We start from the raw sequence: 16,439 nt of genomic DNA, 5'->3' as shown, positions 1-16,439 counted from the left end.
CCCTTGGAAGAGTTCTTAACCTTTCGGGGTGAGTGTAAAAAGAGACGGTTAAATGCCTCCGGGTCCCTTCTGTTTTGAAACAAGTATTCTCTCTCCTTTTCATCGAGTACACTTGGGAGTCACGGTTGTTGCCTCAGTCTCAGTCTTGTTCATCTCTCTTCCCCTCAGAAAATCCAGCCACGCTCGGGACTTTAATGATGATTTGGGGGCTGATCATTTTATAGATACATAAAAACCTATGGATAGATATGTATCCTGGACATAAACACTGACCCACATTTTACAACTGAATTTCTATTTGAGGGATAAATCTTTACCTATTTCTCTTGTCCTTTTGTTGGCATGACCAAATCTTCCTCCCTGGGCAACCAGTGGCAGCACTGTTTTCAGGCCTTTTAATATTAGAGACCTTTTAACTTTCTGTCTCCTTCATTCTCTACATGTGTCAGTCACCAGAATCCTATTGTTTGCTCAAGATGATGCTACAGTTTATTTTTTCTCTCTCTATTCCCGTGGCTCTGTGTTAAACATCTCATAACGTCGCTTATTTTAATAACCCGCTAACCAAGCTTTCTTTGTCTTTTTAGTCCTATATCCAAATGCTAGGTCATGAAATATTATTTTTACCTTGTTATTTTCTTTTTAAAGAACTGAGTTGCTTATTATTACACGCCCTTAATGCTAACCAAATGCTTTTTAAATGCTTTTTTCTTTCCCTACTTGGCCTAACCTTCTTGAAAGGGTTTTTGTTTGTTTGTTTATTTGTTTTTGGTTTGGGGGGGAGGTTGCTTCTCAAAGATCACAATAATTTTTTCTCTTTTTTCTCACATTTTTAAGTTTGGTGATATATTTTTTTTATTATATATTATCTTTAGGTGGCTCTTAACTTGAGAGTAGTTGACAATTAAAGGACTCCCAGGGAATTACTACAAGGAGTTTTAAAATTCCTATGCATATAATGCAATATCATTTTGTTCTTTATTTAGCTAATATATGAAGTGTGAATGGTGTGCAGAAATATTATTTGGATTTATAATGTACTGATTAAGCATTACAGAATTCACAGTAGTTTTCTTTGTTTACCTGGTCATTATATATTTTTTTATTCAATAGTATTTAATTTTAGAGAAAATTTATGTAATAGTATGTTGACAAATTCAGAAAACTTTTCATAAGCAACAAAAAATTTCTTAGAAAAGATTCTAAAACCACTTTGTATATCCTTTGGTTTCTTTGTGTGTCTCACCTCACATGACTAAGGTTGTGAATTCTCAGACCCTTCAAATTAAAAACCTCTTAGAGTTTTACTCCCAGTGCATCTCTCTTTCAATATTTGCCATAAGTTACTTTCTTTTTTAAAAAAATTATTAAATTTGTTGGGGTGACACTGGTTAATAGGATCATATAACTTTCAAGTGTAGATTTCTATGATACAAGATCTGTATATTGTACTGTGTGCCTACCACCCAAAGTCAAACCATCTTCCGTCACCATATATTAGCCTCGGTCGTAGAAAACATTTTATGAATTTAACCCCAAAGGCAAGGGAAGTAGAGGCAAAAATAAATGAATGGGACTATATAAAACTAAAAAGTTTCTGCATAGCAAAAGAAACTGACAACAAAGAGGCAGCCAACCAAATGGGAGATGATATTTTTAAAAAACAGTTCTGACAGGGGATTAATATCCAAAGTACATTAAAAAACATAAAACTACACACCAAACAAACAATCCAATTAAAAATTGGGCAGAGGACCTGAACGGACACCTCTCCCAAGAAGACATACAAATGGCCAACAGATATTTGAAAAGATGTTCAACCTCACTAGCTATCAGGGAAATGCAAATCAAAACTACGATGAGATACCTCACGCCTGCTAGAAGGGCTATTATCGACTGCAGTATAATAGGTCCTCTGCACCTCTGGAAAAATGAAAATACTTTGCTAAGTTTTTTCTCTTTATTTGGAAAACTACACTGGAGAAACATGTGGCTTTGAATACAAAATTAGGTTTTTCATATGTTAAAAGCATGACTTTTCACAAGTTGTAATTAGAATAAAATTTCTGGTAGTCATCTTCTTGTGCTTTGAAATACATCTACAGTTTTATTGTAAACCTGACATATTTGACTTTTTAAAAGAAGACTAAAAAGCCATATTTCTTATGTCAAAACTTGATGTGTATGCTATTACAGTGCATTTATATGCTGCTTCCAAATGCAAAAGAAAGGTGAACACTGCATATTAAGGTATTGGAATTTCTAGTATATATCACTCATCATTTTTCCTTTGCTAGAATCGAATTTGTATTTCCTAAGAAATAACTTCCATTCTGGGCCTTTTTTCTGTAAGGTGTTTGTGTTTTTTTCCCAGTTAATGACCGCTATATACCACGTCAGCTAATATGAATGTTGGGGTCATCTAGAGTTAACCATTTTGGGAAATCTTAGGCTAGGTGAAATACTTCAGAAATACTGCTAAATTACTATCCCTCTGGCTTAGAAAGAGAAATACCAAGACCCCAGAAAATCACTATCAGAAACAAGGACTTTGAAAACTCACCTTCCAAAAAATTATCAAGCTTGGGGTATTTTTAACCTTTGGTTTTCTCACTTTATAACTTTGGTTTGGTTTTGAGGATTAGAAATAATGCACATAAAGTACCTTGCACAAAGTAATCTCACAGTAAATGCTAGTTATTACTGTCATTTTCTGCCGCTGAGAACCATATATTCTCATATTAGTACCTCCTCCCAACGCCCACCACATAGTTGACTATCATATAAGTATTTATCAAATGAGTGCCATCACTGATAGTCAGGTTGCACCCTGCGGCCAAAACCTGCAGTCCCTCCTCTGGAGTTAGACTCTGAGGCCAGAAGAAAATTACAGACAAAACCCCTCCCCCACTTGCCCACAGAGCTAAACTACAATTCCCAGAGGACAGTCAAATTCCGTGGCTGCAGTGCATCCTGGGAAAAATGTCTCTGGCTCCCCATTGGCCACGTAAGAGAAGCGCCGCAGTTTAGACAAATCCGCGGGCTTTAGCGCATTCACGCTCAGAGGCGGGGGGGTCTCCGCGTCTGAATTCCGCGGAACTCATGTTGAGCACACGGGCTTCAGCCGGAAGGATTTAAAAACGTTCCACTTCCAGTTACTACGGGAGCGATTCCAAGATGGCGTCCTCCAAACAGAACGGGCCGGCCACAGCGGCTGGGAAAAGTGAATTTCGTAACCAGAAGCCGAAGCAGGAGAACCGAGGTAAGGTGGTGTGAGAACCGAAGCCTGCGTTTGGATGTTCACTTGCGGTGGCTTCCTTCGCTTGCTGAGAACGTGTGACGTCGCCTTGAGTCTGTTCTCTAAGGTTGAGTACCTATCATAGCTGGTTTTTAGGGTCATTGGCCGGGCCTGCGGATACGGTGTCGGTCACGTGTTTCTAACCAATCGCATTTGCTAAAGGCTCCGAAAGTGTAGTTGTTGCGGAATTCGCCTTCCGTAAAATGATGAGGATTCAGATTTTGGAGGGTGTTGCGAGACCTCAGTTTTGCTGCGATGGCTGAAAGTCGTTGACAGACGGGGGATGCCGTGGGAGTGGGGGGCCGTCGTGTGTGAGCGAACGCGGACCGAGGGAGGAGGAGGAGGAGGGATCTGCGGGCCGTGAAGGAATTTGGATATTTTATCATTCTTATTTGTCAGATTGTTAAAATATTAGACGACACGGCGCCTACTCTTTAGACTGTCCAGCTTTTAAATTGCTGTTTTGTTTTGTTTTATTCTGGTTTTATCCGTTTTCTTCAGTATGAGTGACGGGAAGAGGAGCCAGAGAAATAGTCCAGGACCTTAGCAACCATTCTCACTGGAAGGGTTAAAAACCTTGAACTTTCATCCTATAGGCACTAGAAAGTTATTAAAGGTGTTTTGTTGGTAATTACGAACGCACACAGCGGGGTGCAGTATATGTATGTCCAGCTTAAAGAATAAAACCAGCAGGTGAGAAAGGAGCGCTCAGGCCCCAAAAGCCCCCTAGAAGCACCTCTCAACATCATATTCTTCTTTCTGAGACATGAAGTAACCGTCCTAAATCATGTCGATCATTCTGTCCTTTTTCTTCATAATCTACTATCTATGCACAAAGCGGTTTAATTTTGCCTGCTTTTTAATTTTGTATGAATGAGAGAGGACTATAGGCATGCTTCTTTGTCTTGCTTCTTAGGCTTAACTTTGTTTTTGTTATTTAATCAGGGCAACGCTTGAAGCTGTAGTTTATTCTTTTCACTACTATATGATGTTCAATTGTATGAATATATGCTAATTTATATTTTCATTCTACCATTGATAGACATTTGCATTGTTTCCATTATTTGCTATTACAAACAATGCTTCTATAAACATCTTTGTACATATCTCTTGGTTTACGTGGTCAAGAGTTTCTCTAGGTTATGTACATGAGATTGGAATTCTTGACGTGTAGGGTATGTGCGGGTGGTGCTAATTCTTTTCCAAAGGGTTTGTGCCCGTTTATACTCCCACTAGCAGGGGTTGAAAGTTCTCATTGTTCTACATCCACAGTAACACTTGGTATTACCTGAATTTCTGTCACTTTGATAAGTATGAAGTGGTATCTGGTTGAGGTTTTAATTTGAACTTTTCTTATTACTAATGAGGTTGCACATCTTTTCACATGTTTTGGGGCTATTCTTCCTCTGTTGTGAAAAAACTTCTGTGTATTTTTTGCCAGTTTTTTAAATTCATAGCCATTAAAGTGTTTAAATTGGGTAGGGTCTTGGTCAGATGTTCATTTTAATTTATGACAATTGTAGATTTTGAGCTTTTTTAAAGGACATTGGGAAGTGAATGATATATGAAGATTAGCTCATTCTCTGTGATTTCAATCAGAAATAGCAAACAGGATGTCAGTATAAGAAACAGAGAGCAGGTTTACCTAACTGGGGTGGATAACATGGACAGTAAAGACCGGCTTCTCAGACTTTAGTGTGCATAAGAATCTCCTGATGGGATTGTTAAAACAGATTCTTGGGTTTCATCCCAGAGATTCAGATTCAATAGGTCTGCAGTGGAGGCCAAGAATTGCATTTCTAACACACTTGCAGTTTATGCTCATGCTGCAGACCTATGGATCATACCTTTGAATAGTACTGATTTAAGTTGTAGCTGTTGGATTTAAGAGTTTCCAGGACCAGGAGTTTTAATAAATGATGTGGGAGATAATTTATGGCCCTTCAGAGGCATTTTGTTTTAATGAAAGGAGACCTTTATGTCCCCTTAGGCAAATCACAAATCTTTTTGGACTGAATGTCATAAAATAGGAAAAATAATACTGGTTCTTCCTACCTTTCATAGTTGGCATGAAGGATATACTGAAATATAGCACATGAAAACTTTGGAAAACCTAAAACCCTATACCAGTGATTATTAACTGAAAGTATACATTAGAGTGTCAGCTTTTAAAAGTTTTATGCACGTGCACACACACACAAACATAGCATATACATATATACACACACATACTCAGGCTTCACTTCAGTAAAATTCAAAAGGTTACCTATATTCTTGTAAACAAAATAGTCTTGTAAACAAAATGGTATTTGAATCTTCAACTCAACCTAGCGTAGTGCAGTGGAAATTACTTGAGTACCCACTATCTCATAGGCATATGATAATTAGTGTGGATCCAAGGAGGGTCCCTGCCCTTAAGGAATTTTGCTTTATGAGGCAACTGAAATGTGTACAAATAATTTTAATACACTGTGTTGGTGATAATGATAGAGGCCTGTTCTTTGACTTGAATAATCTAAAAAGCATAAGAAGAGGAAATGCAAAGAGATTACTGGAAGCTTGTAAATATATGTATATAAATGTCCAAAAGTAGGTTAAAATCTGATGTGTAAATTTTTTCCTGTAGATGAATCAGAGCTCCTCACGGTTCCTGATGGTTGGAAGGAACCAGCTTTTTCCAAAGAGGACAATCCCAGGGGACTCTTGGAGGAGAGCAGTTTCGCAACTTTGTTCCCAAAATATAGAGAAGCTTACTTGAAAGAGTGCTGGCCGTTGGTGCAGAAAGCCTTGAATGAACATGTATGCATATTTTATTTTATATATTTCTTTGAGATTTTGCTCCTGCTTATACCTTTACTTTCAAGTAAATGTATGTGTGCTGTTGGATTTTTTTAAGATGCCAGCATAATTGATTAATTTGGTTCCTTTGGTGTTTTAAACAGCCTAGATAAGCTTTATTCTTGTAATCCATTTGTTTTTAATTTTGTGACTAATAGATTACTGAAAAATTCATATACCTTTAAAATTGTAGGGATTTCATACACTGCCTGAAACTCATCTGTGAACTCCAAGTTTCAGAATGCCTGCTCAGTGCTATGGTGATTGCCATGTACCTGGACAGTTTGAGTCGAGGCATATTCCTGTCTAATTGCTTAATTTTCATTTTAAGTAAAAGATGTGGATATGCCATGTTTTCCCTATTTGTTGTTGCTGTCATGCCCCTAGAGTGGTGTATTTGTTTTTGTTTTCAAACTGTGGATTGAAATCCATTAGTGGATCCAGAAGTCAATTTAGTGGATATAACAAGTCTTTAAAAAATGAATGTATCACATGTGGTAAGGATGATTTTATGAAACTTTTGGTTCATTTATATGTATATATATGTATATGTGTACTAGGTTGTGATGTAGAATATCACAACCTAGTGATATCTCAAACTGAGGGACTTCTCTGGAGTCGTTTGTGACCATTGGGTAAGAGGGTGGCTTGGCAAACTCCAAGCAGTGTTTTACAGCTGTCTACGTCTGGGATTGGACTTTCTCTCTCTCTCCCCCATTCCCTCGTAAACTCAGAGAGACCCTACCTTATGTTGAGTAGTTCATCACTCACTATGTTTAAGTATTCTTCAGAATATGCTTACATGTCAGAAAATAACATTTTTATTTGCTTTGTTAAAATCTGGCTCTTTCTACTGAGAGTTGATTCATAATTTTTCAATAATTGCTTCTTTCTGAACCAATAATAATTTTTATTTTGTTTGTATTTAGCTAATACAAACCAGCTTGAAAAGTTAGGAAGAGAAGTCCATTCTCACCCTAAGGATAAGATGTCGGTATAGAGCCAGGTCCAGGATAGGGAAGCCATATAGCTTTACATTTTTACCTTATGTCTTAAGTATGGCCTCATTTGGATTGATATATATTTTTAAAACTAGAGATTATCTTTATTCCAGTAAGTACAAAGTATTCTAAACCCAAATAAGTATAAATGTTTTCAATTGCTTGAGTTTCTGTATTCTTTGAAGTATGAAAGTAACCAAGCCTTTTGTGTATTAACTACCCAGCTTCTTCATGGAGGGAATTGATAGAATTTTAGAGAGAAATTAATATACAGTAATTAATAGTTAGATTAGAATAGATTCTATAAGTATCTAAAATTGAATTTATTTAGACAACTGCTTGTTTGCTCTTTCTTTTTTGTAGCACGTTAATGCAACCCTGGACCTGATCGAGGGCAGCATGACTGTTTGTACAACAAAGAAGACTTTTGATCCCTATATCATCATTAGGGCCAGAGACCTAATAAAACTGTTAGCAAGGAGTGTTTCATTCGAACAGGTAAATTTACAGTTACAGAGGTCTTGCTTTATTTGTGCCATTAGAGATAACATACAGCACTGCATCCATCTACCCCTGCTTTCCCTTCCTCCCTCCCTCCCTGCATAGAGTTTTCATTATTCTGCTTAGATATCAGTTTGGGCTTTGAAAAGAAATGTATTTATAAATATTGGTGGAATATTTTCTTTATTTTTTTCAAAAGGCAGTACGAATTCTTCAGGATGATATTGCATGCGACATTATTAAAATAGGTTCTTTAGTAAGAAATAAAGAAAGATTTGTAAAAAGAAGACAACGGCTTATTGGTCCCAAAGGATCTACGTTGAAGGTACTTTTTATCAGTAAAAAACTGATATCTTCTTTGTCATTAGTTTTTCAGTGTATTTCAACTGAACTTCAACTTACTGTTCTTTTGACATAGGCATTGGAACTCTTAACAAACTGTTACATTATGGTTCAGGGAAACACGGTTTCAGCCATTGGACCTTTTAGTGGCTTAAAAGAGGTGAGAATTACTTAATATCTTTAGTTAATTTTCAGCAGAGAACAAATTACATAATTTGGTTATAATGTTTTATGATTATTGAATTGTTTTAGAATGTGCTTTGCTTGATTTTCCATTAGTAAATACTTTGTACTTCATGGAATTTGATGGAGTCATCACTCCTGGATCCTAACATATTATGGCCAACCTTTGACAATTACAGACATCCATTTCTCAATTAAGAGGTCTGCACACCATCACTCCTTCCAGTACAAATGTTAAATGGGTATTTAAGCCCTTAGTCTCTAGCACATATGAGAAACATGATGTACTTACATGTGTTCAAATATGAGGGAATTGAACAGATGTTATTTGCAGGAACAGATATAGACAGTAGAGGTCAGACTAAAAACTTTTTTTCCTTTATATTACATTTTCTTTGCCCTGCCGGTGTTGCTAAGTGGTTAGAGCATTGGCCCATGCACCCAAGGGTCTCGGGTTCAATTCCCTGTCAAGGTCATGTACCTGGGTTGCAGGTTCGATCCCCTGGCCCCCTCGGTGCTCATGCGGGAGGCAACACATCAATGTTTCTCTTTCTCTCCCCACCCCCTCCCTCCTTTTCACTCTCTCTAAAAATCAATGGAAAAAATATCCTCAGGTGAGGATTAACAACAACAAAAGATAAATTTACTTTTGTTTGAATTTATTATAATGTTTACTTAATGTTTTCATGAACATTTTTTTTAACTCATTATGAGGAAATCTGTCGAGCAGATACTGTTTCAATTAACTCCTTTCTATGCTGTTGTCTGGACTTGGCTGGGAGGTCCTGCTTCTTTCTTTTTAGGGCCTTTAATAGAGCTCTATTGAACCTCATTCTTGTAAATTATCTGCTCTTTTCTTGTGGGGCAATAATACCTTAAATACATTGAATACTTTATAGTTCCATAAAATCTAAATATATTATTCAGCTCTTACAACAGACCCTTGAGGTATTTTCATTTCCAAATTACAAATAAGAAAGCTGGAACAGGAACATTAAGTGACTGTCCCATTATTTGAGCCCACATTTTCTGACTCTAAATCCAGCTCTCTTCCCCCTAAATCTCAGTTCCAGAGTGTTGTCCTAGTTCCATATGTCACATTTTAGCAGTACAATTAAGTAACGTCATTGTACCCAGGGTTGACTGTTATGAAAGATCTAGCAGCCACTAAGAGCTGTTGAAGGAACTATTATATTCAGTTTGGCAGCCATTGCCTGGTTTGTAGGATGTTTTGCAATGTAGTAATCCCCTTCTACCTGGTTCATTAAAATTTTTAAGTGACTTACTCATTTTTCTTTGCAAATTTCAGGTTCGAAAAGTAGTCCTAGATACTATGAAGAATATTCATCCAATTTATAATATTAAAGTGAGTGTCAATTATATATTGCTATAACAGTGGTTGTCAGACTTCTTTTAGCTACAGAAACTTCTCTTGAAATTAAATTTTTGTAAAAGTCTAATATACAAAACAGATAAAGCAGAGCTATTTTGGGTAAATTAGGGGTAAAATTCAACCCACTCATCTCTACCTAGTCCCGTAGTTACTTCCTTGGAAGCTTGGGTCTCTGTGAATCTCAATATTGATAGGGACACTATAATGTATTATATAGTTCTAATACAAATACAAAGAAAGGCTTCACGGGATTTGTCATAGATTATATCAATCTGTTTTCTTAGATTGTGAGCCCGTGTACTATATTTAGAGATGTGATCTTTCAGAATTCTACTTTTTTCTATTAAATAAAATCTGGAATATTTCAGATTGCAGTAAAACCTTTGGGGATGGGTATTAACACTCAGATTACTTAGTTTACCCATAATAGCTCCACTTTATCTGTTTTGTATATTAGCCTTTTGAGAGAGATCTGTTACATCCCTATGTGCACAAAGTTCGTGACTGTACTTGGAAGTGTAACCATGGTATAATGAGCTGTTTTATGATGGGTATTTGTTGAACAGTCCACTTAAATTTGACAAAGCTAAGTTTAAACGTCTCTGTTAGATCGAGGCAGGAGAACAATTTTGAGTTACATTGGGTGTGAAAGATAGAGAGTCATGCATCTGATGCCTGATTTGCATATTCATGTTCCAGTGTCTGTAAAAGTCAGATGGAGTGGAGGAAATGTGAGAATACGGTTTTGTCTGATCATGAGAAAGTTTACCTTTTTCCCCCCTCTGATATTTCAGGTGCTACTGAGGCTTCCTACTTGCAGGGGATATTATTAAGAACTCTCCAGGCTCTTAAGTTGAATTTGAAGGATTTAATGAATAATGGTTAAAAAGCTGAGTTAGTCTCATTTTCATCTCAATTTATTTTAACAATTCTGAATTTCTTAATCTAAATTTCTAATGGTTTTCTGATGCTTGGTTAAAAATCGAGGTTACATATTCTTTTCTTTATGGAATTGGTTTCGTCCTACCTAAGAGACTAAGATCTATTTATAAGAACAATATTTATAATGTCTTAGTTTGGCTGACAAATGTATGATTTTTGGAATTAACATTTTTACATTGTTTGTATATTGCATGACTAAAGACCTTAATGATTAAACGAGAGTTGGCAAAAGATTCTGAATTAAGATCACAAAGTTGGGAACGATTTTTGCCACAGTTCAAGCACAAAAATGTAAATAAACGCAAGGAACCAAAGAAGAAAACTGTTAAGAAAGAGTATACGCCATTCCCACCACCACAGCCAGAAAGTCAGGTCAGTATTAAACTTTAAATTTCGTTACATGAAGGGGAAACTTATATAATCAATTTTGTCAAAAACTTTATTGAGGGTACTTTAGGTGGATTTGATCTGTGAATACATATGTATGTGTTTGAGTATGTAGGATATAGGAAACGGGGTGTGCTTCACATTGAGAGGGTAAACTGTATCAAGGTGGTTGGTGTCACTCACGTCCCTATAGCCACTGTAAACAATTCAACGATTTAGCCCAAAATGCTGTCTACTCTGCCTTAGCATCATTCCTGTGACCATGAGCTATATGACTGCTCCAATTTTGAAATCTTAAATTTAGAATACCTCTCATTTTGTCAATTGTCTTCTGGTTTCATTTCCTTTCCAAAATGTCTTTTTCCATCTCACCCATCATTTTCTTTCATGTTCCCTTTTCCTTCCATCATACCTGCCCAGCAAAACTCTTAAACTTGGATCAGTCCTATAACTTGACTTCTTTTCCGTAATGAGGCTACCACACATAGGTGGAGGAGGTCATGCCTTTGGATTATATTCATGATCAATTTATGTTACCAATCTCAGATAGGTCCTCAGTATTGTCTGGCAGTTCTGTGAATCCTCTTAATTTTCTAGGCACCCTCCCACTCCTAGGGGATGACATTGAATTTTTTTTTTAAATATGTTTTTATCAATTTCAGAGAAAGGAAAGGAGAGGGAGAGAGAGAGAGAAACATCAACGATGAGTCACTGATCGGCTACCTCCTGCATGCTCCCTACTGGGAATTGAGCCTGCAACCCGGGCATGTGTCCTGACTGGGAATCGAACCATGATCTCCTGGATCCTAGGTCAATGCTCAACTGCTGAGCCACGCCAGCCAGGCTGTGTCACTCCTTCCTTTACCTGCTCCTTTAGTTCTGTCTTCACCTGTCTCCTGCGGGTTCTGGCTCATTATTCCCTCCCTTGGAGACTCTTCCCTTTCTGCTCGTTCTTTGTGCTCAGCATGTAACCCCTCCCTTTCTTGGTGCTGTCTGTCTTCCCCAGCCCTGTGTATGAAGTTTTGGGGAGGAGGTTTGATGAAAGGTCAAAGGGAAAAAGAAATGGTGGCCATCATGGTGGAAAAAACGGGAGGAGTTGGATCATGAGGTTTCCTCTGGAAAGGGAGAAGGTGAAGCCAGAAAGAAACTGGTAGTTGGGGGAAGTGGCGGATCCAGGGACTGACGCGTGTTCCGTGCACCTGCTGTACTTCTCGTGGCCTGTCCTATTGTTAGCAGTCGTCTCACCTTTTCCCCCTAAACTGTAAGCTTTTTGAAACAGTAATTCTCAATTGATTTATTCTGCCACCTGTTTGCTAATAATTTATTTAACCCATGCATGCCTCAGTTTCCCCATACATAAAATGGGGATAATGACACCTTTCTCAAAGAATTGTTAACAAGGGTTAAATGAATTAGTAATTGTAAGGAGCTTACAGCTGTGAAGAGTTTAGAACATTGCCTTAGATATAATAATGCTGTGTACTTACAAGATAGATCAATAATCAGTGTCGACTGTATAGTGAATGAATGCACTGGAGCTTTCTCTACTGTTTTATTCGTCACCAAATCCTGACGAGTCTTGCTTTTCATTTCGCATGCCACTGCCTTAGTTCCAGGCTTTTATCTCCTCTCCATTCTTCTGTTCCTTAAAAAATGCTGCCGTGGCCCAGCCTGAGTGGCTGAGTTGGTTGAACATCGCCCTGTGCACCGAAAGGTTGCAGTTTGATTCCTGGTCAGGGCACGTACCTGGGTTGTGGATTTGATAGTCGGGGAGCATATCTCTCTCACATCGATGTTTCCCTCTCTCCTTCTCCCTTTTCCTCCTCTCTCTAAGCATGTCCTCGGGTGAGGTTTGAGAGAGAGAAAAATAAATCTTACATTAAAAAAACCCACTCTATTCTAAATCATGTCCCACATCTTTTGCCTCACATTCAGGTTTCTTCAAATTTCCTCAAAACTGTTTTTCCAGTTTCCTATTATACTTTTCTGAGTTATTGACCTTCCACCCTACATAAAAGCAGTCTGTTGTATATTCCAGGAGCACATCACCTCCTTTCCTCCCTCCGTGCTTTTGTGCACGTATCCCCTTCAGCTTAGAGTACACTTCCTTTTTTCTCACTCCATTTATGAACGAATAGATTTTTGACCCCAATGTCTTTACCTCATGGACATTCCCTTCTTAGAAAATGACTCTTATCTACATTATTTCTGATGTAATTGTAAATACTGGTTTCAACAGATTGATAAAGAACTGGCTAGTGGTGAATACTTTCTGAAGGCAAGTCAAAAGAAGCGACAGAAAATGGAAGCAATAAAGGTAAGACTATGTCTAGCTCACAACATAAATAGCAGAGTTCATAGAAACTTGAATTCTTATTTAACTGTACATCGTCTTTCATTGTGTTTTTTATTAATAACGTAGGCTAAACAAGCAGAAGCTCTCAGTAAGAGACAAGAGGAAAGAAACAAAGCTTTTATTCCACCTAAAGAAAAACCAGCTGCGAAACCTAAGGAAGGTAAAACTTGTTTTCCAACTCTCAGTATGATGTAAAAGTCTGTTAGGAGAAAAGTAAACCCTTAGTGAATTTACCTAAATCTCTTTGAGTGCTAAGTAAGGAAACCATATCTTCTGTTAATTCACTTAGCATTTTATTAATCACTAATCCTGGGGACAAGAAACTACTGAGGTAACGTATACTTCAGTAGCAGCTAATGCCCATGTAAGCACCCAGACTGATAGTCCTCTCCTCACCTCTGGATGTGCTTGGGAAGGACCTTCTGTTTTGAAAGACATAAATCAGAGCAGTGGCTCCTCTAAAAATGAGAGTAAAGCCGTGAGATCCCTGAGCTGTGCTATCGTGCTTTCAAAAAGAGCTTATCAGAAGCCATGCTTTTCTTCTCTTATGTGATCTGTGGCTTAAAGTTTGATTCCTGTGGTGTTAACATGGATCTCTCATCACCTTGGGCTAAAGGACGCCAACAAAAATGGGAAGGTTTTATTCAGGGCTATTGCACAGGTGCTCAGAGGAAGTACTCGGGTGCCTTTTCTCTCCGTTCCCAGCCTCATTCTGATTCATCCTCTCCTCTTTTGCATTTTCTTTCCCATTAGTAACATTGTACTTTTCCTAAAGTAACTCTAAAAAGTGCCCCGGCACAATGAGGGGAGGGGTGTCACTGGCAGCACTGCACATGACCTGTTGGTCAAAACCAGATATAGCGTTTACTATTTTACTATCTTACATCAGTGTTAACCTCTGTAAATATCCTATATCCTACTGTGTAGATCATTGGTTATGTAAAAGTTAAAAATGTCATAAGCATATTTCCATTTTGTACAATATGTCAGTTATGTACTTTAAAGGTAGTTCAATAGTTAGTTTTATCTCAGTTTATTAGGGTTAAAAATGTAGCCGTTCCACTATAGTGGAGGCTTTAAATCTCTGCTCCTCAAGTTGCTGGATAGTTTGTATGGTGATATTTTATCTTGTGAATTTTTTGTGCTCTGAATACTGTTCTTTAAATGATAAGAAAAAGTTGTGGGTTTTTTGCTGCTTCCTTTATTTTTTTCATGCTTTTGGCATTGATTAGATGGTTGAGGTCTGTTAGGCCCTCTAAAAACTTTCAAATTTATTGTTTTTATTACCAAAATCTTGTTAAATAAAATTTTACTAGTCATTCATTGAACTAACATTTAGAAAAACTTTACATTTTTATGTGGTATTAGATGAAGATTTTGACTTAAAACTTCATGGTTAATTAAAATTATGGAAGCTGAAAGGACTACATGTAATATTCTTCATGAAATGTAATTTTAAATTATTTTAATGTGCAAGATGGAAAAATTGGCATATTAATGAGTATTCTAAAGTTCCAAAATGTGGAAAATAATATAAGTTAAAATAATCTAAATTCAAGTCTGATTTAAGGGGGAGAATGTAGTTTTAATATAATTGAATCCAGTAATTGGTTCACTTAGCTAAACTATAATGGCATTTTCATGTGTTCTTTCACTAATGTATTTTTAAAGTATTTTATGATTATTTTTTTCTCTCTTAAAGAAGTTTCTGACTTTCCTTTAGGCCAATGGCAGGTGTTTTTTTTATTTTGGAACATGACCTTTCAATTATAACAGTATTCTGAAGTTATTATTCTAAATACATACTCTTTATGTTTATTTGGCAAAATCTAAAGAATTACGTACATTATGTTTTTATTTGTCTAGTTTCTACTGAAACGAAAATTGATGTGGCTGCCATCAAGGAAAAGGTTAAGAAAGCAAAGACCAAGAAACTGGGAGCTCTTACAGCTGAAGAAGTTAAGCTTAAAATGGAAGCAGATGAAAAGAAAAAGAAGAAAAAGTAATACACACAAAAAAGGCCTGAACTAGAACTTACTAAGCTGTCTCCTTTTGTAAAGGACTTTGAGATACTTGGGCATTAGTTGCCTTATATGTAAGAAGGAATACTCTGATTACTTTTTTCTGAGTTTGTTGTTTATAAGAGTGTTTAAATATTCGTCTTTTCTTTATAAATATAAATTATTTTATTCTCCATGGGGTTTTGAAAAATTTTATAGTAAAGAGTGGTATATATGTCTTCGTATGTGTTGACCCTAATCTGTTCCAGGCAGCCTTGGTCTGGCATGATTTTAGGAGTAATTCTTTAGGTTGTGTATATAAAGGTTTTTGGAATGTGGCTATTGTAATTATCCATCAAATTGAATGTCTGATGCCATTGGTTAGTATTTAAATATAGGATTGGGCAAAAGTAGGGTTACAGTTGTGAGTACGTGAAACACGGAGTTTATTCTTGTGTTATTATTTATTTATTATTGTATTATTTTCTGTACGATCTACTGTAAACCTACCTTTGCCCCACCCTGTATAACTATGTCCCAGCATTTGGTTTTGAGGAAAATAAATGCAGATTTTTAGTGCGTGCTCTCTCTACTGATAAATATTTAGACTTATTCCTTTTTGTAATCTTACATTTTGTTCCAAGATTAAACAACCCATAAGCAAAAAAAAGCAAGGCCTCCTTATCAAATCCCTTAAGTATTATTCTATTCTGAGTCCAGGGAAGCGATAAACCAGAAAGACATCAAATTGCACGTGGGTAAAACCAGATTATTTAGAGTTGAATCAGCATGCAACAAGTTATGTAGAAATGTTTATACTAATGAAGGCTAGTGGAGTTACTTAGAATCACCTAAATCTAGCTCACTCATTTTAGGTTACTTATTGAAAGCCACAGCGCGGCAGCCTTGAAACAGTGCTTATTCATAGAACGTGGGGAGTAAAAGTGAGTTTATCCTGTAGAGTGAGGATGTTGAACAGTTTCTTCTTTGGGTTATGACTTCAGCAATGTGGGGGGGTTTTCTGGAATGTTTTAAAATTAGAAATACACCAGTTATTTTTTAAAAGTCATATATAAGTGTGATTGTAAACTTTTTTCCTGGATTGTATTAGTCCAAAAGAACTAGAGTTATTTGTCCTTGACCAAGAAGGTAATAATAGCACTCAGGATTAGTGTTGGTGAACTAACAGTGAGAAGGA

At 36.8% G+C, this 16,439-nt stretch overlaps 1 protein-coding gene across 1 annotated transcript; it reads left to right on the top strand.

The window, feature by feature from the left end:
* Positions 1-3,095: 3,095 nt before the first annotated feature.
* LOC107526842 (KRR1 small subunit processome component) lies at positions 3,096-15,911 on the top strand. The gene is made up of 10 exons (XM_016199449.2): positions 3,096-3,262; positions 5,925-6,097; positions 7,501-7,635; positions 7,838-7,963; positions 8,057-8,140; positions 9,473-9,529; positions 10,700-10,870; positions 13,125-13,202; positions 13,308-13,401; positions 15,108-15,911. Exons 1-10 carry the CDS (start codon positions 3,178-3,180, stop codon positions 15,245-15,247), a joined length of 1,143 nt encoding a protein of 380 aa, XP_016054935.2. The 5' UTR covers positions 3,096-3,177; the 3' UTR covers positions 15,248-15,911.
* Positions 15,912-16,439: the final 528 nt, after the last annotated feature.

This window comes from Miniopterus natalensis, chromosome 2, assembly GCF_054644295.1.
Source record: "Miniopterus natalensis isolate mMinNat1 chromosome 2, mMinNat1.hap1, whole genome shotgun sequence".
Taxonomy (NCBI): Eukaryota; Metazoa; Chordata; class Mammalia; order Chiroptera; family Miniopteridae; genus Miniopterus; species Miniopterus natalensis.
The sequence above is the reverse complement of the archived record's forward strand: the minus strand, read 5'-3'. Positions and strand labels throughout refer to the sequence as shown.